Source organism: Panthera leo, chromosome C1 (genome assembly GCF_018350215.1).
Source record: "Panthera leo isolate Ple1 chromosome C1, P.leo_Ple1_pat1.1, whole genome shotgun sequence".
Taxonomy (NCBI): domain Eukaryota; kingdom Metazoa; phylum Chordata; class Mammalia; order Carnivora; family Felidae; genus Panthera; species Panthera leo.
In genome coordinates, this window is record NC_056686.1 from 208,680,181 (window position 1) to 208,705,719 (window position 25,539).

Genomic DNA, 25,539 nt, shown 5'->3' on the forward strand with positions numbered 1-25,539 from the left:
GTATAGTCAGCTATGCCAGAATGGGACACAGGCATTCCTCAAATCCTCATGCTGTGCAAAATCATGTAATAAAAAACCACAGGGTAGGGGCGCCTGGGTGGCTCAGTCGGTTAAGCGTCCGACTTCGGCTCAGGTCATGATCTCATGGTCCGTGGGTTCGAGCCCCGTGTCGGGCTCTGTGCTGATGGCTCAGAGCCTGGAGCCTGTTTCAGATTCTGTGTCTCCTCTCTCTCTCTGACGCTCCCCCGTTCATGCTGTGTCTCTCTCTGTCTCAAAAATAAATAAACATTAAAAAAAAAATTAAAAAAAAAAAACCACAGGGCTTATGGTGCAAATGGTGGCTGAAGGAAAACACTCACAAAACTTTGTCAGTTGTACGTTAAAAAAAAAAAAAAAAGGAACCTAATAAAATGGTAGCACGGTCACACGTGTTAAATGGTTAAGAAATACATAACTACTACAATAAATATGGTATTTTGCCTTCAAAAAATCCTGAACTTTGCTTGTGAAAGTGGTTGTCAGAGGATTGGAGCTAGTGAATTATTGTCAGGTGGTAGTAGAAGGATTATCAGAAGTGGAAGGTAAGTTGTAACTGCAGATGTGATGGTGTAACTTGTAATATACTCTCTGATCTTAGGTAGGTGGTAGATGTTTGAGGTATGTAATTGGGTGCATTTGGTGAATTTCTGTGTAGCTTTCTTCAGCTGGGTGCAGTTTTCTGCTTTCACCTAATGCTTCTTGCGGATGAAATTGCGCGTAATCAAATGCAAAATTTGCATTATGTTCTGTTGTTCCCTGAATATTAATTGCATTTGAACACATTTGCTTGTTACAAAGCAAGCACTATAGCAGAGCTGACCAGGCTAATTAACTTCTACTTCTCTAACCTAGTTCGAGCATTTACGCTAACAGCACATGCATGCTGTTTCCTGTCTTAAAAATATCTTTCCTTTTATCCACTTTCTGTTTTGCAAACCCAGGTGCAAGGGAGGTATTCTCTGATTTGGACTGACGTAACATTTCTATATTGGCACCTACTTGTACATTATTTTCCTGTTTTTAAAACGGGCTGGGTTCAGAAATGACACAAGACACGAGTAAAGGCGGAGGAAACAACTAAATGGCCAAGTGGTTCTCAGCAGGAAAAAGCATATCCATTTATTAGGAGAAATTAAGCCTCTTCTAGCTCTGATGGGATTTTGCACAAGGAACAGTAAGTTTGAATGATATTTTACAATAATGTGAAGATGATTCCTATGTGACAGTCCCTTGGGTGAGACCGATGTCAAGTCTTCTAATAATATGAAGGTGCATTTATGCAGAAGTCATTCTTCAAAGGCAAAGTGAATGATGTGACCATGATTTTGGAGATTTGGTAAAACACGGGGCTAAGAGTTGAGATAGTGCTCCTTTATTTGAGCAATTCTTAAAAGGTAGAAAAGATATTTTTGCCTCTCTGTGGCTTGTCAGATTAAACCTTACTTTGTAGGACAGGACTGGGGGAGATGGCAGAATGCTAACCAGGGTGCACTTCACACCTGTCCCCCCCAGCCCCCCCCCCCCCCCCCCCCCCCCCCGCAGACCCACACTTTCCAGAGTCCTAGCCAGCAAAGTGCCTGGCCCTGGTGGGAGAAAGTCAGAGAAGGCATGGAAGGCTTTTGATCCTCTGGTTCTCTCTTTGTATAGCATATATATATTCCACAGTGAGAAAAAAACGACATTTAGTTTATTGTTACTTTTTTGTCTTTAACTTGATTTTTAAAATTGATTTTTTGTTTTTGTTGGCTATGACTGTGATAGTTACCAAAAGAAGTGGGGTATTTGAATGTTACTTTGTATTACTTTCTTAAATATAGATCAACAAATTGTCTTGTATCAAGAAAACAATTAGACTTGGGGTGCCTGGGTGGCTTAGTCAGTTGTGTGACTTCAGCTCAGGTCACATGATCTTGCAGTCCATGAGTTCAAGCCCCACGTTGGGCTCTGTGCTGACAGCTCAGAGCCTGGGACCTGCTTCAGATTCTGTGTCTCCCTCTCTCTCTGCTCTTCCCCCACTCATGCTCTTTCTCTCTGTCTTTCAAAAATAAATAAATGTTAAAAAAAAAAATTTAAAAAACGAAAACACTTAGGTTTGATAGAGTAAAAGTTTTCTGTAGTGAGATTTTGTATATTTGAAACAATTTCAAAATTCATATACATTTTGGTATGTTTAATGGAAGTCATCAACTGCCCTTTCTTGGGAAAGACTATTCTTTATGCTGAGATTATGTCCTTCCTAATTTTTTTGGTGGTCAAGTATCATATCTTTTATTGAAAGACAGGTGATTTCTTATTTCAGCTCTGACATGTAAAGAGTTTGGAAATTGTCATCCCTGTCCTCACAACAGGACAAAAGCTGAACAAACTGAAAATCAAGATTTCATAGATCTGTCAGAGAACTGAAGATATATATAAGGCAGACTTTCACCCCCAAATCTTAGAGGCTCATATTGAAAGTCATAGTCAAGTTCATTCCTGTAGGAGAGGAAAAAATTCTGTTCCCTTCTATGCTCCTGGGTTCTCCAGTTGGAGCCCTGTAAACCAGACTGACAGAAGACAGATCAGCAAGAGAAAAACAAAACAAGTTTCTTAGCATGTGTGTTGTGTATACATTTGGGAGTACACAGATGAGTAACTCAGGGGGATGGTTAGAACTTGGGCTTATATAGCATTTTAACAAAAGAACAACACGTTCGTGGAGAAGTGACAAGACAAAGGAAAAGGACCTTAAGTTTCTGTAGGAGGCAAATATGTGGGGAAATTAATGGAAGATATGGGCTAGTTAGCAAAGTTTGTTATGTATATTTCATGGGTGTCCAATCAAAGGTTGTCCCAGATTAACTTTTGTGTTTCCTTGAAGATACGGAGGGGAATGCCTGCAAATTCATGTCCACCTCTTAGGTAAATAGAAGAGGGCAAAGAACTTTACTTGTATCTGCTTCTTCTCAATTGCCTTCAGCTCAAAAAAGATCTTCATGCCAAGTGGCATATATTGGTGGCATATTCTGCTTCCCTGCAATTAGCTTGCTTGGAACTGAGGTCACTGAAGGTAGTAACTATTAGAACTATTTAAATGGTAACTTCCATGATTTGCTGGAGTCTAAGTGTAGACTATCTTGAGAGTTAAAAACTCTCAGCTTTTCTGCAGACAAACCTGACTCATCATTTCATTTTAATAATAGAGACTAGAGCCGGATTATATCGTGGTTAAAATTTCTGCTTGTCTATAAAATGGGGAAATAATAATAACAGTGCCTGTTCATAAAGTTTGGAGGATCGAATGGGATACGTGAAATAAAACCAAGAATTTAGGGATGAGTTTGGTGTCTTTATCTAAAGGAAAACAATCCGTGGATTGGGAGGTACAGTGCCTAACAAGCAGTGAACACTCTTCTTTGAGGATTTTGGGCAAGCCGGAATGGGATAGGACCTTACAAGAGGCAATGTGGAGGCGGGGCATGATTGGCTAGGGGGCGGGGATATCCTGATGAGGCTGGCGTGTCCTGTTTTCTAGGGTGAGATAAGGTAGCTGCTGCTAAAATGGAGGATCGTTAGTGGTGGGCAGGTTTCCTGGACAGTAAGGCGTTTCTTGTAAGTGCAGGCTGACTGAGGTCTAGGTTTGTGATCTGGGTCAGGCCACGAGCGTGGCCTCCAGTTGTGGGTCCTGATCTGTGAATTCCTTTTATCAGATAATAGCACGCGCGTAAGGTTGGAGAGCCGTACTTCCAAAGACGAACTGGTAATATGTGTGTGTCATTTTGGCCAGTGATTTGACTTTTCTTTTTGACCTCTATTTTAGAAAAACCAGCAATCAATAGGAAGTGAGTATTTCCATTGAAGTCATCAAAACAATAGCTAAGATTTAAGGAGTGTTGACTGTGTGCTTGGCATTAGTTTAAGCACTTTGATGTTTTAAGTCATTTAATCTTTACGTTCAGCCATTATTACTACCACTCCATTTTACGTAGTGGGAAGCTAAGGCTTGGTTTAGCTGCCTTGCATAAAGTCACACAGCACACGGCTGAAGCCAGTCAGTGGGACCGATTTAGACTGGAGTGTGTGCTCTCAAACCCCAAGACAGCCTGAAAACACGCAGCTTGGAGGATATGATAACTGGGTCTGGGGAAATCCTATTGACAGTTGTGGGCCATCCATTCAGAGAGCCTGCTGATGGTCAGGGAGCCTGCCGATGAGGAGCCTGGTCGAGAGCTGGGCTGGCAGTTGAGGAGGAGTTGAATGGGGTGGGAGGAGTAGAAGGAAATGTGTCGCGGAGCAGGGAGTGATGCTGGGAGGGCCCTTCCTACATCCCCTTCATCCATTCTGACAGACTTCTAGCTGTCAGGACCTGCTAGGACTCAAACACTAGCCTCTGAGTGTTTTCTCTGGCCCCTGACACTTGCTTTGCCTGGTATCGCGAGCCACAAGTGACAAGTGAGGTAAGGCAGACTCTCAGCCCTTTGGACGACAGCACTGGGGCGCATCTACGCTAGCTCCCAGACTTCCCAGTGAGATTAAGCCCCAGGCACCCATCGTGATGGCTGGCTTGATAATGCACACAGCTTTGGCTGCTTTGCCTTCCCTGGTTTGCTTCCCTACTGGCCTCCTGGTCAGTTGCCTCCCAAATGAATTACAGATCCCAAACGTGTGGCTTCCCAGATAAATTACTTGCACGGAGACCTTTGTCTCAGTGTCTGCTTCTGGGGGAAGCCCAAAGAATGTATAATAATACCAGAACAAGTTGTTACAGTCATCAAGAGAATTCTAATTAAAATCCTCATACCAACCCATTTTATAGATGGGAAAACTGAGGCATGGATTGATGAGGTACTTTGCTCAAGGGAACTAACACAGGTATTAAACAGACCAGATGGGTGATCTGATCCAAGGCAGCCGTCGTAACCTCTGCTTGTGCTGAGCAAAGACCTAGAGGCAGGCATGACCTGATCAGACAGCTAGGCATAGGAGAGTAACAGAAGATAAGATCAAGTACTCAGAGTTTTAAGTTTCATAATCCCAAGGGCTTCAAGGGAGCGTCTTGGCAGGGGTCTCTTGTTCTGCCATTACAAAGCTGCACAAAGGGTTTCTTTCTTTTAGCAGTTGCTTGGGTTGGATTTATGAGCTCAGAATGCCCCTCATCTGGATTTTTGCACGTTGATGTTTTCCCCAGAGTTGGGGAGGTGCAGAGAGAAATGAGGCCTGGTTGCCCTTCTGAGGGACCACCATCTGGGGCTTGCACATGGACGTGTTTGATTGTGGGCAGTTTATCGCAGAGAGGACCTTTACACCACCCCCCTTTCCCAATGATCTTATCCCTGAGAAATTCAAGGCAAGGTGACTTAAGACGCTCTGTGTCTGTTTATGATTTTCCAAATGGCCCTCCCTTGATTCCAGTGAAAATGTTTGAAAGCCACCCAGCAAATGGGCAACAGTAAATGAGTAAAAATATTTGTGTGCATAGAAGGACTCCTGCTGGGGCGCCTGGGTGGCTCAGTTGGTTGAGGTCCGACTCTTGATTTCAGGTCACGATCCCAGCCAAGGTTGTGGGATCGAGCCCCACGTCGGGCTCTGCGTCGAGTGTGGAGTCTGCTTAAGATTCTTTCTCTCTCTCCCTCTGCCTCTCTCCCCTGCTGGCACTCTTCTTTGTCTTTCTCTAAAATAAAAAAAATAAATAAATAAGGAGGACGCCTGCTTACTGTAGAGTCATATAGTCAGACTCTTCTGGTGACCGTGACAGAATGAAAACTGGATCATTCTGTAGAACTGTTTCATGTTTCTGTAAATCTGTATCCTTAATCACCCTGTGGAGTGAAGCACTGTTACCTCTCTCATTTTGTGCAGGGAGTAATCAGAGCAGCTTCCTGACTTGTTTGAAGCAAACAGTTGTGTGCACTTTGTCTTTTTCTTTCTCTGAGCCTAATAACTGCCTCGCCTGTGGTAGATGGTCAGTGTGTTGTTTGTTGACTGATCACATGGGTGACCTGGTTAAAATGTAGCCCCTTCCAGGGCGCCTGGGTGGCTCCGTCAGCTGAGCGTCCAACTTCAGCTCGGGTCACTGTCTCATGGTTCGTGAGTTGGAGCCCCGCATCAGCCTCTTTGCTGTCAGCCCGGGGCCTGCTTTGGATCCTCTGTCCCCCTTGCTCTCTGCCCATCCCCCATCCATGTTCATGTGCACATGTGCGTGCCCTCGCTCGCACTCTCTCAGAAATAAATAAACATTTAAAACAATTAGCCTCTTCCAGGCTAGGATGCAGTTAAACTTTCTTCTCCCAGGCGGGATTGATCGATTTCTCTCTGATCGCGTGCCTCTCTGTGTCTCTTTCTCCTTCTGCCTCAGTCTCCATGTTTGGTGCCTGTGTTTGGAGAGAACCGTTCAGTCTTAAGTCTAGACTCAGACTTTCGGAGCTTTGTGTGCCCCAAAGCAACTTGATGATCCAACTCAGCCTAATGAGATGGATGTTCTTGGACGTTCAGGACCCCAAAGCTAGGAGCAGACGTGGGATGAGTAGAACCAGGACCATGGGCAGAAGCAGGAGAGGATGTGCTACCTCGCCGGGAAGGGTTTCTCTGGTTCATTTTCATCCTCTTCATGCTTTTTACCTAAGGTTTTCAAATTGCCAGGGGAATCCCCAGCATATTGCTCGTCACTAGCAAGGCCTTGTCTTTTGCTTTCACTTTGACAAAGTCCTTCGTTCCTGGGAGCGTATTATGAATCTTAATTTCCTCCACTCCGCGTAAATAAACTGACACACCTAGCTCTTCTGTTATCATTGTTGTTGAAACTAATTGAGAGCGTTTCCTAAATCTGTAATTCCTTTCCTGAGTCTCTTGCCTGTATGTGAAATCAGCTCATTGTCCCCCCAAGCCGGAGACTTTTCCAGAGGTTTGCTAACATGGGGCCCCGTTATAGAGCCAGAGAAGACGATGATCTTGAGCCCCAGCTTCCTAGAAGGGCGTGGCCCAGTTCTGGAGCCCCTGCCCAACTACTGCTTCAACAGCACATCTGTGCCCAAGATCACTGAGTCGGATGGGACAGTGGAGGAGTGGCAGACTGTGGTAGACAATGAGGGCAGTACAGAGACCCGATCACCCAGCACGATGATCCAGAATCACCCGACACCTTCAGCCCCCTGTGAAGCTGTTTCCGTCCTCAGCCAGTCCTCAGGGAAGTAGAAAAACTTGGTTTTTGTTGTGGTGGTGTTGGTGGCTTTTTGTTTTCTTGTTTTATCTTTTACTTCTTAGGCCTTTCTATCCTCCTCCTTAATGACTGGGCCAGGATGGAAGCTGAAGTCTTCTGTCTAACCTTGTGTACCTCTTAGGTGAAATCGACCAAACCTTTGTGAACCTTATCACCCCCTGAATATTGTTAAGACTCCATAGGATAGAACAGATTATCAGGTCCTGACTTGACAGTTTCTTTTGGTGATTCTATTTATTGTCGTGGGGCATGTATTTCTGTGGCTCAGGGTAGATAATTGCATCATTTGAAATTACTTTCCGATATTTAATTTCAACTTCTCTTTTCATAGCTACTACCTTAGTTCTGCCTCAGTTATTTTTGTGTGTGCAAAATAAATTTTATTAAAATGTCTGCGTGCAGCAGCTCCAGAAAGTCTGATGGCTCTAGAATTTCTATATCTAAGGGTCTCAGAAGGAGAGATCTGGTTGGAAGTGGAGGGGGCGCAGGGTTGGGAGCCAGTAGCCAGGGGATTCTTTAAAGCTGTGTTTGCATGGCAAGCATGCTCTTTTAATTAGATTGTATGTTAATTTGGATTATTTGGGGAGATGATCATGAAGATTAACAGCCCTCTCCCCCAGTGGGCACCATCTGCATATTTCTGAACTGTATAAGTCTTACCCATTTTTTACCCAATCTTGCGAACATAACCCTTGTACCCTCAGCAACCAGAGTTGTTTATGTCTCAGAATTTCTTCACATTGTTTTGCTTTCTAGGAATTTTACTTTAAGATACCTGTTTACTTCTTTTGAGCTGTTAAAAATGTAATTCTCTCCTAGTAATAATTTTTGTAAGTAGACATTCTATTTCAGTAACCCTCATTATTGTTGAAAGCAGTATCTAACTTCAAATGTATGGCTCTTCCTTTTCTCTCTTGGTGAGATCTTTTTGTAAAAAGAAGCCCTTTGCTAAATGGTTAAGTAATGAACTCTTCACAGTTATAATCACTTTTTTTTCCTCATTATTGCTTAAGTTAGATCTAATAAAAATTTACACCATATAAGTAGGGATTGAACTAAAAATGCAAAATTGTCTTCTTCCCTTTTAGTACTTAAAAAAAAAAAACGTCTATCAAACTTGAGTTTACCCTCCAAGGAGTATTTACGTGGAAGAAAAGTAGCTGGCATTGGAAGGGTTCCTAGTCTAGTGAGTTATGCTAAAAGATATTGGGTGTGAAGCAGAACTTTGAACTACTTCCTGCACTGCATCTAGATCACAGCCTGGAATCTCCAAAGCTTTTTATTTAGCCACTTACAGACATTCGAGGCATTTGTTATACGCGGTGGATGCGTAGATTTTGGCAAGGCTTGTCATAGGAACAGGCCTGGGCACCAAGGTTTGCAGTGGTGACAGACACAGATTAAGGGGCTTGACAGATAAGTGGTACCATCTGGTGGGAAGAGCTGGATTTGAGTCCTAAGAATCTAGTTTATGAACATTGCCATCTTGGTTTATCTGTACAGGAAAAACGGAATTTCTTTCTCTGTTTCATGGTTTCACACCGGAACTGCTGAAAGGATTTCTAGTAAACTGGGACAGTTGTGTCTGGAATGATCAGATTTAAAAACTAAGCTAGGGGATGTGTGTGAAATGCACTATGTGACCTCTGGTGGTGAGAGCACCCCACGTGACTATCCATGTGTGGAGAGGGTCACTTACTAAGCACCTCGGACAGAGAAACCCAGGGCTGCGGGGTGAACATCCCCTGAAAGGGCAGAATCTCCATGGAGCTACTCCTCACATGGGCAGCTCTGTAGAGTCTGCTGCAGAATAGGCAGCAGGATGGTCAGGTGATTTTCCTGGCAAGTGCTTGGGTAGACCAGTTAGTCAATAAACATGGAACTAAGTTTGTCTTCAGACTATTGTGAGAATTACATGAAACAAATTACACATAACTACTTTGAAAACTGTAAATGTGTGAGATACTAGTTATTACTGGGGAAGTATGTAAATATTATAAGACTTTGAATCCTGGGCTGAAATGCTTGAAGTTGGTCAGATGATGATGGTAAAAATGTAATACCTGCTAACACTGGTATGTTTATTATGTGTGCTTATTATGTTTCAGGATTTGTCCTGCATGGCTTATGGACATGAGCAAGTCTATGAGGCAAGTCTTAGTAGTATTTTGTATGTATTTTATAAATGAGGGAACTTAGGCACGGACTGAGAATTTGAACAAGATCATAAAATTCCAATCAGTTGAGTCAGGATTTGAACCCAGACCATTAGGCTTCAGAGTCCATTTTATTAACTATGATACTCTTCAGTCTTAGGATGATGTAGTAGAGAACATGATGGATTGGGGGCAGGGAATAACATGATAAGACTGGATTTTCAGTAAATCTAGTCAGTCATTATATAAGTGGATCAGGGGAAGAGTGCCCAGTGAGAAGGGCTTGACTTTTGGTCAGGTCTGTTACCACATAGTATATGCCTTTATTAATGGTTCCTCACTTGTCTGGAATATTCTATTGCTTCTCGTGTTATTCTAGTGGTCTTCAATGCCATCCCCCTCAGGGATCAGGGATTCTGCCCTCCGCTTGAATGATACTGATACTTAAGGCAGGCTAGGCTAGTATAAACAACAGTTGGGCATTATCTCATTAAGATGTGAGCAATCTTATATTTGTTTTCATTTGGAGAGATGGTAGATGGGGAAAAAGAGGGAGGAGGAGATCTTGTATCATAAAAACCCAATGTCTGGTAGCTTAAAATGAAAACAATTTAGCCAGTTGGCATTTGGGAGATAGTGTAATGGTTGCATAGAACTGGGTAAGACAATTTCTCAGGTGGTTGTAAAGATGAAGCATATGGGTTGGAGAACCATGGAATAAATGGAGGTCTCAGGAGCCCTCAAAAGAGGAATTGTGCTTTCAACTCCCAGTTTTTTCTGGAACAGAGACCAAGTTGTAGGTGTTTCCATGAATGAAACTTAATCACTGAGAGTGTCACATGTTCATGACTAGATCCCCGTGACCTTCTTAATATAATTTGATTTCAGTGTTCGTTTTTTATTCATGAAGTCAGTTTTCATTCACTTGACTGTTTTCATCTCTTTGGATTGCTCTGGCTTTAATATGAAACAAGAGGGGCGCCTGGGTGGCTCAGTCGGCTAAGCATCCAACTCTTGACTTCAGCTCACCGTTTGTGAGCTCAAGCCCCACATTAGGCTCTCTGCTGACAATGCGGAGCCTACTTGGGGTTCTCTGTCTCTCCCTCTCTTTCTGCCCCTCCCCTATTTGTGTGTGCCCCCCCCAAAATAAATAAATGTGAAAAAAAATTTTTAAAAATAAGAAAATAGAGAATCCTACTCTGATTCTTTGGCCTGATTTATTGTGACTCAGGAAGCCAGGTAACAGATACAGGTGGCCAGAAAAATTTGTCTTTTATATTCCACTTGCCATTAAGCAATTATGGTACTATAAGAAAGATTCTACCCTGTACCCCCAAGACTCCCCATTTACTGATCAGCTCAGGTAGATGATTATTCTGGCAAGTTGAATACAGTGTAAGGTGTGAAAGCCATACCATCTGCTATTACATTTAATATTTAAATATTAAGATTATATTTAATATTTAAATATTATATTTAAATATTAAGTTAAATTTTTTTTCCTAATGTTTATTTATTTTTGAGTGAGACAGAGCACGAGAAGGGGAGAGGCAGAGAGAGAGAGAGAGGGAGACACAGAATCTGAAGCAGGCTCCAGGCTCTGAGCTGTCAGCACAGAGCCTGATATGGGGCTTGAACCCACGAAGTGTGAGACCATGACCTGAGCTGAAGTCAGAAGCTCAGCCAAGTAAACCATCCAAGAGCCCCTAAGTATTAAGTTTTAAAAGCATAATTTACATGTTATTCATGCAACTGTGTATTGCATTTAAAAACCATATATTGCCTCTAAGCTGTATAGGCTTTTTGAAATGTGTTCATATATTTGGAAAGAGGAAACAAATTACTTTGCAAGCATTTAGTTAATAAATTCTTGTCTTTCACTAAATGCAAATACATGTTACACTATACCATTCTCTTATTTTCAAAAATGTTTTGGAAATGTGCATTTTGTAATTTGGTTCTCTTGGGACCTAAGGAAGCTAATACCTTATAGGGAAAATAAAATTATGCTAATTATGAAGTTTTATTGGATGAGCAAAGAATTTTATTATTTTGTGCCAGACTCAAATGTTACCATCGATTGGCCTTCTAGGAAGAAGTAGAGAAAATAATTTCTCATGTTTGGATTAGAAAAGCCATGAATGATAGGATTCCTGAGAGGCTTAGAGGGGTGAGAAGAAATGGTTTAGTTCAGTTCATTCCTAGAGAAAGTAGATTGTACTAAAACCAAATAAGAAAAAAAATGCATTGTGTTTTTGTGTATTTTGACCAGCTTAGTGTGGTATTTATGATGCACTAATTTGTTGTCCAGCTCTCGTAATTTAAAAAGCAGAGGAAGTGCTTATGTTTAACATAATCTGCTATTTCCATAACAGTTTTGCTTCGTTTGAAGCAATAAAACATATTAACAGTTTTGCAATATTTATTGTCACATGAGTGCCTGAGCCAGGCCCCTGCTAGTGAAGTACAGTCAGTCACATTCACTCTCAACACGATACATCCGGGGGGACCGTGGTGCTAAAATCTTGGCATTGTAGGGGCGCCTGGGTGGTTCAGTCAGTTGGGCATGTGACTTTGGCTCAGGTCATGATCTCACAGTTCAGGAGTGTGAGCCCTGCGTGGGGCTCTGTGCTGACAGCTCAGAGCCTGGAGCCTGCTTCGGATTCTGTGTCCCCCTGCTCCTCCCCCACTGGCGCTCTGTCTCTCCCTGTCTCAAAAATAAAAACATTAAAAAAATATGTATATATTTTTAAATCCTGGCAGTGTAACCAAAACAGTTTCTTTGTGGTTCCATCTTTCTTTCTGAAGCTTTCTTTTGACCTGAGGTTGTTAAACTGTTTCTTGGAGGGAGAGAGAGGTGCGGAGAGGAAGAAAGAAAGAGAGAAGAGAGAGAGAGAGAGAAGGAGGGAGAGGGCGTGAGCTTGTCTGTATGGTTATGTGTGCCTATCAACATGTGTTTATATTACGTTTTAAGCAATGAAAATTTAGGCATTTGCTCAATGTCCTTAGTCATTAGGAAGTCTAAGTCAGTGCCACCTCACACTCACTCAGATGGCTGTAGTGAGAAAGGTGGATTAAAAACAAGTATGGTTGAGAACGTCGAGAAATTGGAACCCTCATACGCTGCTGGAGGGAGTACAAAATGGTACAGAAATGTGGAAAACAGTTTACCAGTTCCTCAAAAAGTTACACATAGAGCTGCCATGTGAACCAGCAATTCCACTCCTAGGTATATATCTAAGTGAACTGAAAACATGTGTGCCTACCAAAAAAAAAAAAAAAGAAAGAAAAAAAAGACACATGAACATTCGTAGCAGCATTAATCCTTAGAGTCAAGAAGCAGACACAACCCAAATGTCCATCAGCTGGTCAGTGGATCAACACTGTTACCGCCAGATGCCAAATTGGGAATATAATTCCTAACTGCTGTTTATTCTTGCAGCTTCAGGGTTCTGAATTCTTCTAGAACATTTTAACTGAAAATTGAGACCTATGCCACCGTAGTAAATGGTAATGATGAAATACTTTCTGCTTTGTAAGTAGAATTGAAAATCACTGTAATTAGTTTTTCCCCTTTTTATAAAACTCCTTTCTCTGCCCCTTGAGACACATTGGTTTCCCAACTTACGAATTCACTTTCTTTTGTTTGTTCTAGCCACTTAGTTTTTCTTATTACATACCTGTTTAATATTTAATTTCTCATTAAAAGTAAATATGGCTAATTTTCCTTTCAGTATTCCAAGAAGCCCTCCATTTCTCTCTGTCACAACTTTGATATAGTGCTGTCTAGTGTGTATTACTACGTAATTCAAATGCCATTTTTTTAATCAAATAGTCCTGGCAAAACAACCTATTAATACATTTTAAATGGATCAGAGGCTTATTTCTATAAAGTTAAGATAAATGCTGTAAACACTGTTCTGGAGCTAAAATGTAAATGGATTCATATGCATAGTTCTGTGGGGAAGGTGGTTCCAGTTTGTAGGAAAAATACTTAGAAATGAACAGATTATAGCCTTTTCAGTCAGTCTTATTTATTGCAGATGGAGTCCTTGGGCACATAACTGATTAAGCACTAACTCTATGCCAGTCACTGTACTAGACTCTGGGTATTCAGTGGTGATCAGAACAGATAAGGTAATTCTGCCCTCGGCCATTTCTGCTGCAACCGTGGAGCTCCTGGTATGGGAGCACAGTGACTGGGGAAGAGACCAGAGAGGTGGGCGGGGTCCTCCTATTTGTCACAGCACGTGGTTGTGGTTAGGAGTTTGGACTTTATTCTGACTTTAATGAGAAGCCATTGCGGGGGAATCCAACTTCAGTTTTATAGGGATTACTGTGGGTGGTGGTGGAAAACAGTTGGTGGGTATGAGGATAAGCAGAGAACCCAGTTAGGGAGTTTGTTGTAATCCAGGCAAGGTATGATTGTGGCTTAGATCGGACTAGGGCTCAAGAGCTAGAAAGAAGTAGATTGACACCCGCTGTGGAAGAATTAACTACGTGTGGTGGATGGGATGTGGGGGTCGGGGATTGACGGGGGCGAAGGCGGGTCAAGGATGTTTCCTACATCTCTGACTTGAACGGCTGGGGAGCGGGAAATTCTGTGTCCTGAGATGATGAATATGGAAGCAGAATTAGAAGGGATGATCCAGTGTTCAGCAGGGGGGCAGGTTGACCATGTGGGGAAGGATGGGTTTGAGGTAGGGGGAGTGCAGGGACTAGCCTGCTCTTCCTTGGGCTGTGGTAACTGCTTTATGGTCTGGGTACAAGCTAGAATAAATAAATCACTTCCCAAACCAAACACACTGAACTGGTTTCCAGCTCATAGACGAGTCGCTGTAACCCATCATGCCTCTGTGGTCTGTTATAGTTCCTCAGTCTGAAGATTTTTATGTATTAGATGAGCAGGAGAAAACAACATTCATTTATGGTCAGTGCTCACTTACTGTGATCTCTTCCCTTTGGTATTCCTAGAACTGTGCCTGCCTGGCCCACCAGGTCAGGTTATAGATTTCGTCTTCCCATGAACCATGTGGATTTTCTGTTACCGTGTTACAGGCTGCATCCCTTACTTCGTAAGGCTGACTTGATAGCTTTATGCGGAAGGAAAGTGGGCCACAGAGTTGGTATGAAATATGCCCATTTATCTTTGCTGCATAAAACCCCTGACTTCTAATTCTACCCACACTGGTATTCTAGAGGCCTTTATTTGGAAATGTGGGACTCAAATATATATTCTGCACATCTCACATCGGCTATGGTTATAATCTGCCTTCGCATTAAGTATACGTTGGTTGCGGGTGTGAACCACACCATTTTAGTCATCCTTTGATTTTCTACAGCCAGTGTTTTTATTTCTTTCAGCAAATAGAAACGGATTATGTAGAGGCTGAGATTATAAGTGTTGCATCCTTTGCTGTACCCCTACTGCCTGGCATAGAGACTGGCATGCTTTTGGCACTTGATGTTTATTAAATCAATGAGGGACAGAAGAAATGGCTAAGTAGACATTTTGTGAGAAGGAGGGGTAATTCAGTTTTCAGAAACCAAGAGATCAGACAGGCTGTATTCTTCCTGTAAGATTATGATCCTGAAACGTACTGAAAAATCCAGGCTGCAGAATATAAATGTAGGGGGTCGAAATGACAGAAAGGATTTTAGAAACCATGAGAGTGGAGTTCCATGAGCATGTGCAAAAGAGAGCAAGGATAGAGGAAAAGGGAAAAGCAGAGGAAGGGGGATTGGAAGGAGGGGTGGCGGTACAGGAGGGCACAGTGTCCAGGAGGCAGGAGGCGTCACCAGCTGGAGATGGTGGTGAGAAGGGACACGGATGGAAAGGGACCTTTGGATTTGGGCAGAAGTCAAGCAAGTGTAATATGAGCCTGAGTGCACAGTGTGATATGAGATTGGGGAAATTCCATTGTCTTTTTGTTCATATTCCTCATCACTAATGATTCCAGTCAAGGAGTCAAGGGGGGGCATTTTCTTTCTTTTTTTTTTTTTTAATTTTTATTCTTTATTTTCATTTTTCTAATATTTATTCTTTATTTTATTTTTATTTTTTATTTTTTATACTTTTATTAATTTTTTTTTTTTTTTGACTGAGAGGAAGAGAGCAGGGGAGGGGCGGAGAGAGAAGGGGACAGAGGATCCACAGGGGGCCTGATGCTGACAGCAGAGAGCCTGATGCAGGGCTCGAACTCATGAACCATGAGATCACAACCTGAGTCAAAGTTGGATGCCTAACCAGCTGAGCCACCCAGGCGCCCCAAGGGGGAATTTTTCTTAAGCAAAGACATAATTAGTTTTGATTTCCTCCTGTGCACAACCTGGCATCATAGGACACTCTTTATATTGAGATTGAAGGGTTCGTTTTGTGATTTCTTATAAGCCGATTACTTAATGTTTAAGGCTGTATTTTTCCATTGCTCCTTTTATAGGTTTTGAGGTTTGATATTAAAATTATTTAGGGAATGTTGCAAAAAAAAGTCACAGTAGTTGGAGATTTGAAAGTCGACTTGAATGTCAATGTGAAAAATATAGACTGTTTCTCTAAAATAACCCGGGAGCTGATCTTCAGTTGAAATTTTATTAAGTTCTGTAGTTCATGAGAATGGTAGTGAACTATGTTAATAAGCCCATAGCAATAAAGAACCTTGGGCTGTGCTAATAATGCGGGTATACACATACACACATGCATGCACACAAGCGTAATTTTTTCTGGGTCATTTCCTAGAATCCATATGGGAGGAGGATAGGGAGTACATTTGCACCTTATTAAGATGCTACAATTTGCAAAACTTGCCCACATAAGTGGGCTTACCTTACAGTAATAAAAAAATGTGTCTACTGTGTATTCGACATCTGCTGCTTTCCAGACGTATTACAGTAATCCTGGGAGGGAGCTATTACATCATTCCTAATTTAAAGTGAAGAAAGTAAAGTTCAGAGAGTTTTGAAGTAATTTGCTCTAGGTCACAAAGCTTATAAAGTAGAATTATACCCATTTTTAGCCCGAAGCCCATGTACCTTCTAACATTCTGTCTGAATGAGAATCTTTAGGGTATCAGAGTAAGTCATGTATTTGGTTGGGAGCCCAAGAACCTCCATAGAGTAAAAACCACTAGATGAGAACTTTTGCAGCATCCTGGCCCCAATCTGCCTATTTACCCTTATCTGCAACTGACATTTTTCTTCTTTCTTCCTGTTATGATGGACGAGGCTGTTCCCTCCAAGGACTTAAGTTCTTATCTTTTGCATCTTTAGTCTGTGGCTCTTTCTTTACTAACTTCTTCCCGTAAGCCTAAGCTAGTCCCTCACCAAAAGAAATCCCTTCAGTATTGGTGAGTAATTGCTGTGTAACATACCAGTCTAACACTTGGTGAAGTTACAGTATGATTTATTTAGCTCATTGTTCTGTGGGTCAGCAAATTAGGCCGGGCTGTGCTGGATTCACGTCTTGTCTGTGGTCAGCCGCTGGTCAGCTAGACAGCTTTGCTTCAGGGGCATTAGCTGGCTAGTGGTCAGGGCCATAACGGTGCCTGGAGCTTGTGTCTTCCCTCATCCAGCAGGCTAGCCCAGACTCGGCCACTTGGTTGCTTCAGGGGGGTTCAAGAGAAAGCAGAAGGCTGTCAGTCATCTCGAGGGCTACATTCAGAATTAGTGTCCTTTTGTTTGCGATCTACCAGCCAGAGGAAGTCACAAGGCCAGCCCAGGTTCAGTGGGTGGAGACGTAGTGCTGAACTGGGTGCTCTGTCTCGTTGCTACCTCTATTTCACTCCGTTAAGACCACAGTCCTGTTACCACTTCGAGTTGGGGCTTCCTCTGTCACTGAGCTTAAAATATAGCATGGCAGTTGTTGGCTTACTTCTTAGTAGAAGGTGACCTCCTTAAAGACAGTGACCATTTGAATCTAGGATTTGGCACATAGCAAGAAATTTTAAAAAAGCAGAAGTTTTTGTGAAGATAAAGCATCCTAGCAGTTGATAACTGACAATATGGAGTAGAAGATAGTAAATGATTGCATTTTAAAACCTGCCGGTGGAAGTTTAAAAACTTTGGGGCTAAATAAATAAATAAATAAATAAATAAAAAATAAAAACTTTTGGGCAGACTTTACCGAATATATCAAAATTGAATATTTCTTTAAAAAAATTAAGGTGGTAAAGAGAATCTTGCCCAGCATTCTGAGTAGAAATCGTTATTAAATATCTACATACTATCTTTTAGGATTTTTTTTTATTAGGTTGCAAGTTTATTTATAAGGAAGACAAGTCATATTTTCATGGCATATTTGTCACAGAAAGCATACCCATCCATTAACTGGTCCTTTGGGATTTGGGTGAAATGTTCTGTTTTAGAATGTAAGATGAGGGAGGACATCAGCTAGCATCCTGGATGTTGGTTTGGAAGACATTGATAGTAAATGTTTCTGTCAGACAGGAGGTGTGAGATATATATGCATATATACACATATACATATATATACACATATGTGTATATTTATACATATATATATATGTATACATATGTACTTATATGTATATATAACGTAAGCTCATCTTCAAATGAGTATGTCTTATTGGCGCATTAAGTCTTAATTAGTGGATTTTCATGTGCATTTTATTTTATGTTTTAGGTTCAGCTCCCTGTATATCTTCCCAGATGCCTAAAACCTGACCACATTTTCCCGTCACTGGGTTGATATCTAACCATGCAGCGGAGATCAAGAGGAATTAATACTGGACTTATTCTGCTCCTTTCTCAAATCTTCCATGTTGGGGTCAACAATATTCCACCTGTCACCCTAGCAACTTTGGCTGTCAACATCTGGTTCTTCTTGAGTCCTCTGAAGCCACTGTTGGGCTCCTGCCTTAGTGTGGAGACGTGTTACCAGCAGAAAGACTGGCAGCGCTTACTGCTTTCTCCTTTTCACCATGCAGACGATTGGCATTTGTATTTCAATATGGCATCCATGCTATGGAAAGGAATCAACCTGGAAAGGAGACTGGGAAGTAAATGGTTTGCCTATGTCATCGTCACATTCTCGCTACTCACCGGGGTGGTGTACCTATTGTTGGAATTTGCTCTTGCAGAATTTATGAATGAACCTGGCTTCAGAAGGAACTGTGCTGTAGGTTTCTCAGGTAAGGCAGATAGATTTCTAAAGTAGCATGCATGAAGACAGAGAGGTGTGGCTGTTGCCATTTTATGAAATGTGGGTCCCTATTTGGCGAGGGAACTGAATTCTGAGTGGCTAAAGATTGCCGGGGCTTGGATTTTGGAGAGAAGGATGATTGGAACACAGGAGGGACATAGATCTTGCTATTAATCTATGTTAATCATTCACTGATTAACTGCCTCATTCACTCTTGGACAATTTGTTTGGACCAGGGTCTGCTCGAAGGTAGTTTTGTTAGGAGATGTAGTTCTAGAAACATGTGCTTGCTCCATCATGGTGGGGCCAAGGAGAGACCCGCTGGTGTATCTGTGATAAGGAGTTCTCTAAAACATTGAGTATGCCTCTCAATGACTTCATTAAAATGCACCACACCCTACCATGACATGCGTGCCATGTTTTAACAACTATGATAGTCACTCTATATGTATCTCATAGGACTGAAATTGCCATTGGGGCTTAAAGTAGGTGTTCTAAGAATTAGAATGTGAAGGGGAGGAGGGAAAGAGTCCTGCAACAGAAGGAAATCTAACTCTTTTCTCTACCCTCCCTGCCATCCATCCCCCTTTCCTCTAAGATACATCCTCATGCAACCAGTTGTGGGAGAAGAAAGGAAACATGTCCTGCCCTCAACACATCTTTCCATAGAGGTTCAAAATATACACATTACTGCTATTTTTTTTTATTGAGTTGAAAAATCACATAGCTTAAAATTAACGATTCTGAAGTGAACAATTCAGTGGCATTTAGTACCATTTCAGGTATTTTATTTCCATTCTATGGGTTATATATTTTCTAGCATACTGAAAGTCACCACGACCTTCTGTGTTAAGAAACATCAGAAGAACAATTGCCTTGAACATTTTGAACATTGTCTTTCTACCAAAAGCTGGGTCGACTTGTAAAGAATAGAGTGTATTTCAAAGCAAGAAGTTGGATATAGTCAAATAATCATTTTTACATTCAGTTCATTTTCTTTGTAAATGTTGATTGTCTCCACATTTGGATTGTTGATATTTGTATGCTCTTTATTCTCTTCTAGGAGTTTTGTTTGCTTTGAAAGTTCTTAACAACCATTATTGCCCTGGAGGCTTTGCCAACGTTTTGGGCTTTCCTGTACCCAACAGATTTGCTTGTTGGGCAGAACTTGTGGCTATTCATTTCATCTCGCCAGGGTAAGTGTTTATTCTCAGAGTATACAAATGAAGAACCTGATGTTCCATGGAGAAAGAATTGCAATAATAATGAGGTAACCAGTGGTTTCTTTACAGCAAAGTTGATTCTTTAAGGGCAGCATTGAGCTGACTCATTTTCACATCAGACATTCCTGAGTTTGAGTCCTGTCCACTATGAGTCCTGTGACTTTTGGTAAACTTGTCCTATCTGAGTTTCAGTTTCCTTGCCCTGGAAGTAAGAATAAGAGAACCTGATATACAGATTGGAAGGATCAACATTAATGTGCATTGATTCTAGTAATAGTAATGCAAAAAGGCACATAGAGACCACATAATTATAAAGATAAAAATCACAAGATGTGTTGGTTCAGTTGGTCCACAAGATGTGTTAAGCCATTTTTCTTGTGAAGTGCCTTGGTAATAGAACTCTTAAAACAAAACAAATAGTCCTTACTCATAACTTCTTGGTAATAGAACTCTTTAAACGAAAGACTTTACTCACAACTTTACTCAGTATATAAAATATAAAATGGATCAACTGTGAATGGTTTAGGGTTGAGAGGAAGCACGGGGCCCCATTCCTTTTGCTTAACCCCCGTGTTGCTGTGGTTGCCTTAGAGGTACCTCCCTAGCACCTGAGGGCTCCAAGGAATACAGTTTAAGAACCGCTGATTAAGATGCATCCTTTCCTTTTCAGATGAGGACAAGAAAAGTCAGGAGGTTAAGGTGCTTTTTAAAACAGCTCATGGTAGACACTAGCATAATAAGAATTAGGACCTCCAGACTCCTGGTCTGGTGATCCTGCCTGGGGTGCTGCGCGTTCCCACTTTGGTTCCTCTCCCTGTTTTTGCTTAGAAAAAGGAGGGTGAGGGGCACCTGGGTGGCTCAGTCAGTTAAGCATCTGACTCTTGGTTTCGGCTCGGGTCTTGAACTCACATTTTGTGAGACAGTGTGGAGTTTGCTTGGGATTCCCTCTCTCTGCCCCTCTCCCACTCCAGCTCTGTCCCTCTCTCTCAAAATACATAAAGAAACTTAAAAAAAAAAAAAAAAGGAAAAAGGAGGGTGAATTGTGTTATTCTCCCACATCTTCTCCCAGTTTCACTTCTCTTCATCTATATATGCTATTGGAAGCACCTGGGGTTTTTTTGTTTATTTTTACCATGGGGACCTGGATGCTGTTTGGAGAAGGGGGAAATTCAGGAAGATTCAGGAAGAAGTGAGGAGGATTTTTTTTTTTCTCTCCTTTTCTTTTCAGACAGGGGTCTTATTTTGCTTTTGGTTCGTGTGGCCGTGTTGGGTGTTGTACTTTATCTGGGAATTTTCTCTGTGGGCTGTGCGTCAGCCCCGTAACCTGAAGTTCCTTCTTTCATGCTAATTTTCCATCATGGGCAACCACTGCCAGCTGGTCCGTAAAAGGCAGCGATGTGACCACTGAGCACCACTCATTTGCAACTGTATTGTTACCTCGTGACAGTTCCATGAAGAAAGCCTAACAAAATCTTCAAAGTTTTCTTTGAAAAAGCGTCCAGTAATGTCTGTCCCTTATCTGAACAGCCCGCTCTCTCTATACCTTGTCACTCACAGCTCCCTGACTTGCTTGATGTGACTTGGTCCTCTGTGTGGAGGAGAGACTGTTGTTTGTGACCACAACACCCAACATTCATATTGAAATTACTCCCTCTGATACTTGAACTTTTATTCTATGATGGATCCATTGAATAGCAATGCCTTTAATATTCTCATGCAACCATTTCAGAAGACTTCTCAATCATCATGCACTTTATTTTTTTTTAGGGTCCCCCCTCCCTTTCCATGGAAAAGACATGGTTCCATTTTTAGGTAACATGCTTATTCTGCACGGGGGGACCCAATATTCTGAGCCTGGGAATTAGATGACATTTTCCTATCTTTGAAGCTGGAAAGAATAAATCTTTTTGGTTTTTAAGATTTGACTACTTTGAATGATAAACTTACTTCTGATGCCCAAGCATCTGCTTATGCCGGTGTCTAAATAAAGACCCAGCTAAACACTGGTCCAGGAAACTAAGAAGCGAGTGCTTCTTTGAGATGGATCTTGGAAGAATGGAAGAAACCAGAGCTCTCTTGGCTCTACATTGTTATTCTCCTAGTGGTTGTCAATTAGAATTTGCACTGGGAAAACACTGTAAATCTTTAGAACAAAGCCTGCTTTATTGTCAGACTTAATGAGCTGCCCTCTGGGGAGAGAAAAAAATCTGCCAAGCAAACATTTGGTGGACCTCTGTGTTTTATGAAAGCCACGGAATTAGTAATTTCCCCCAGTTACAGCGTGTTATGGAGGGAAGCCACTCCAAACACCCAGCCATTAGGCACTGTGAGGGGTTGGGCTTGACCGGCGGATTGAAGTAATAGCACTCATTTGCTGGTGCCTTTGCTTTTCACAGTACTTGCTTGTACCTTGTTTCCATGACTGCTTTGCCTCACATGGTCTTTTCATTTCCTTGCGTGGCCTGGGACCCTGCTAGGTGACTGTGTTTGAAGAAGTGTCCCTGCTCTGGAGGTGACACAGCAGGGAAGTGTGCAGACTCCTTGAGGAGGTTGCCTCCTTGTAGACTGGGCTCTTGCCCCTTCCCACCTGCCACCCCCTCCACCTTCTGTCGATGGAAGATGCCAAGCGTTACCTCTAACCTCTGCAGTTTTTCATGATGAGCCTGAGGCTATTTAGTCCAAACACTGAAGCTCCAGAGAAACGAACGTTACCCCTTGTAAGACAGCCACTCAGTGACCGTGCTAGAGGACAGTGGTCATGTGTGAATGACCCGGGCCAACATAACTAGCTGTGCGACCTCAGGTGAATCATGTGGCCTCTCTGAGCCTCATTTTCCTCATCTGTCCATTGGGAATATTACTTGCTTTCTCTGTTTCCTAAGTCTGTTTTAAGGAGTCAAAGAGATAATCTATGTGAAAGTCTTTATAAGTTATAAAAGGATTTAACATTTTTATGATGACATCAGTCGCTGGAAGGGTGCAATGTCCCTGAAAGGAAATCATACTTGAAATCTTTTTCTTCCTAAAGATGAGTAAGATAAGTCAAACAAAATTTTGTTTGCTTCAATTCCGTTTATCCCCTACCTCTTGTTCCTACCTGACTTTTCCTACCAGAATGGCAGTTAGCAGTCTAAAAATTCCCATGGGCTCCTCATAAACACAAATTAAGCAGGTCATGACTGCATTTGGACCCTAGGAGATTTTTTAGTACAATATGGCAGTTCTGAAACATTAGCCCCTAGGCTTTGGGTACTGCTTCATTGTTAATGGTTGATGAGAATAATTACTTTGCCTCCACTAAAAACTTCTTGGTTAGATTGAGAGAAAAAAGATTTAATACATTTTTTACTTATTCCAGTTTAATTGTAAAAAGTTTCAAACGCAAAGTTGCTAACCCATTTGAAAGTAAGTTGCAAACATCAGAGTAACTTCATCCCTAAAAACGTCAACGTGTGTCTCCTAAAAAATCTGTTCCTTTATATAACCACATTACTATTGTCATATTGAAGAAAATCAACCGTAATTCCCCAATGTTGTCTAATAATTAGTTTATATTCCGATATTCCCCAGTTTTCAAGTGTCTTTTGTAATTGTGGTTTTTTTTTGGGGGGGGGGGTTGGGGTGGGTGGAGTGGGGATAAAAGATGACTAGGATATGGTTAAGGCTCACACATTTGTTTATGACATTTCTTTGTTCCCTTTTACTCTAAAGATGTCCTTCTACTTTTTATTTTTCTAGGACATTGAGAAGTAACCGTCATGGAAAAATTGTGAAGAGACTAGTGAAGGTTTTGTAGACTGTTTCAAGTTCTAGATTTCTCTGCGTGTTTACTTGTAGGGTTATATAATTCCTTCCTCTAGCCCCTCTGTATTTCTGTGAACTGGAAGTTAGGTGCAAATGTTTTTACATTCAGCTTAAACTGGGCTGTTGGCAAGAATACTTCATAGGCGTGATGCCGTAAGGCTGTGTAATATCTTCTTACATCATGACAAGAAGGACATAATGCCTGATTGTCCTGCCATTAGGAATTTCAAGTTCAATCGATTAATTAAGGTAGTCTCCATTGTAAGGATACGTCTATCCCTTCGCAATTGGAAAGTTAACTGTGAGGTGATAATTGGATATCATGCAGATAACTTGTTAATAACCTTCTACCTTACGGTTTAGTATATGCCAATGAGGACCCTTGTCTGAATTGGCAATTTCAGGGGGAGCTGTAAAGAGTGGTTTTCAGATTCTGTTATTCCTTCTACATTTATTAGGTGGGGTTAACCCCCAGTTAGACCAAAGGCAAGGGATTGAAGATGAGTGTTCTGTCTAGGGCAGATCTAAGTTTTGTGAGTTTGAGCTATTCAGTTTTGTGGGTTCTTTTTAAGAAAAAAAAAAAATACAAACTTGGAAACAAAAGTAAAAATTTTAACTGAGAAACCAAAGCACAACAATTTACAAATTTTAGAGAGCTAGCAAATACTATAAACATTATAAAACCCATAAAAGTAATATAATATTCTATTAACTCCCTGGCATGCCTCTATAATATTTTCCCCCCAGGTTTGGCTGTGTGCTTTTGATCTCTTGTTCATATGACAGTAATTTGGCAATAGCATTTCTGTAGAGGGAATAGCATGTGCATCAAAATTAATTTTTTATTGAAAGTTGAGGGGAGTTTCTTTACAACTCATGTAGATTTTTAGCACTGTTTTCTGATTCGGAGAAACCTCCATCGAAGTGTTTTTACATATAAGCTGTAAAATTTCAGACCTCTTCCAAGTGTCCCTGTGCAGTGACCAATCTCAAATGTACTTTGAACGATTTGAGTGTCGTCGAGGATCTTTAGTGGCAGGGTGGGAGATTCACGTTTTCCTCAGGGGCACCACCACTTTGTGCCCAGTCAGCAAGAAACGTAAGTATCGCTGCTCTTTTAGGATTCACTTCCCTTCATTCATTGGATTACCAGAACTCTAAGAATCTATTTATTACTTTTCTTTACAGCTTCTGATATGATTTGAAAATATTTTTGAGAGCTACAAACCCAGGAATTCTGAATAAAGTTGATTTTGCAGGATTCTTGGAAAGGAAAAGTCGAATGGATGGCACATTTATAATTGCATCCACTGTGCTGCTGAGTAGATTCTTCTGTTTCATGGCTGTTTTCACTCTGTTTTAGTGGGAACTGAATTCCCCCATTTATGGTTTTACACGCTCTGTGATTGGGAGAACTTTCCAGACCCTGGGCACTGACACCAGCATGATGCTGGCTGTCCCAGAGCACTTGAGAGTGCCGTGGGACTTGTGCCCCTCTGCCTCCTGTCACAGTTCAGGTTGAAGATGCAGAGTACAGGGCACCTGAGTGGCTCTGTCAGTTAAGTGTCCGACTTTGGCTCAGGTCATGATCTCGTGTTTCATGAGTTCAAGCCCCACATCGGGCTTGCTACTGTTAGCCTGTCAGGGAAGAACCCACTTTGAATCTTCTGTCTCCCTCTCTGTGCCTCTCTCCCCCACGTGCACTCTCCCTCAAATAAATCTTTAAAAAAGAAAAAAGACACAGAGTAGGCATTAGGAGGATTTTCTGAAGCCCTTTGTACACTGCCCTGACTAGCAGGGACTTAACTCTGCCCTGAACTGACCGTCAACCATGTAAATAAATTCCACTGAATCCAAACTAGATGTAAGTTCAACTCCACTTCCCTTTAGCCGAATCCCCAAAATGTCTATGGCCACGCTAATGCCACCTGACATGGGGGGATGTGTGACAGCAGAAGTTGGCGT

At 41.6% G+C, this 25,539-nt stretch overlaps 1 protein-coding gene across 12 annotated transcripts in view; it reads left to right on the forward strand.

Annotated features, from left to right (window-relative positions):
* Positions 1-25,539, forward strand: part of RHBDD1 (rhomboid domain containing 1) — a 175,546-nt gene that overhangs the window by 9,639 nt on the left and 140,368 nt on the right. For all 12 annotated transcript variants that reach the window (XR_006205735.1, XR_006205736.1, XR_006205734.1 and 9 more), the window contains exons 2-3: positions 18,029-18,536; positions 19,611-19,743. Coding sequence is in view for 9 of the 12 variants with exons in the window: in XM_042950347.1 (XP_042806281.1) it covers positions 18,104-18,536; positions 19,611-19,743 (566 nt within the window). In the remaining 3 variants the exon portion in view is untranslated. The remainder of the gene's footprint in view (positions 1-18,028; positions 18,537-19,610; positions 19,744-25,539) is intronic.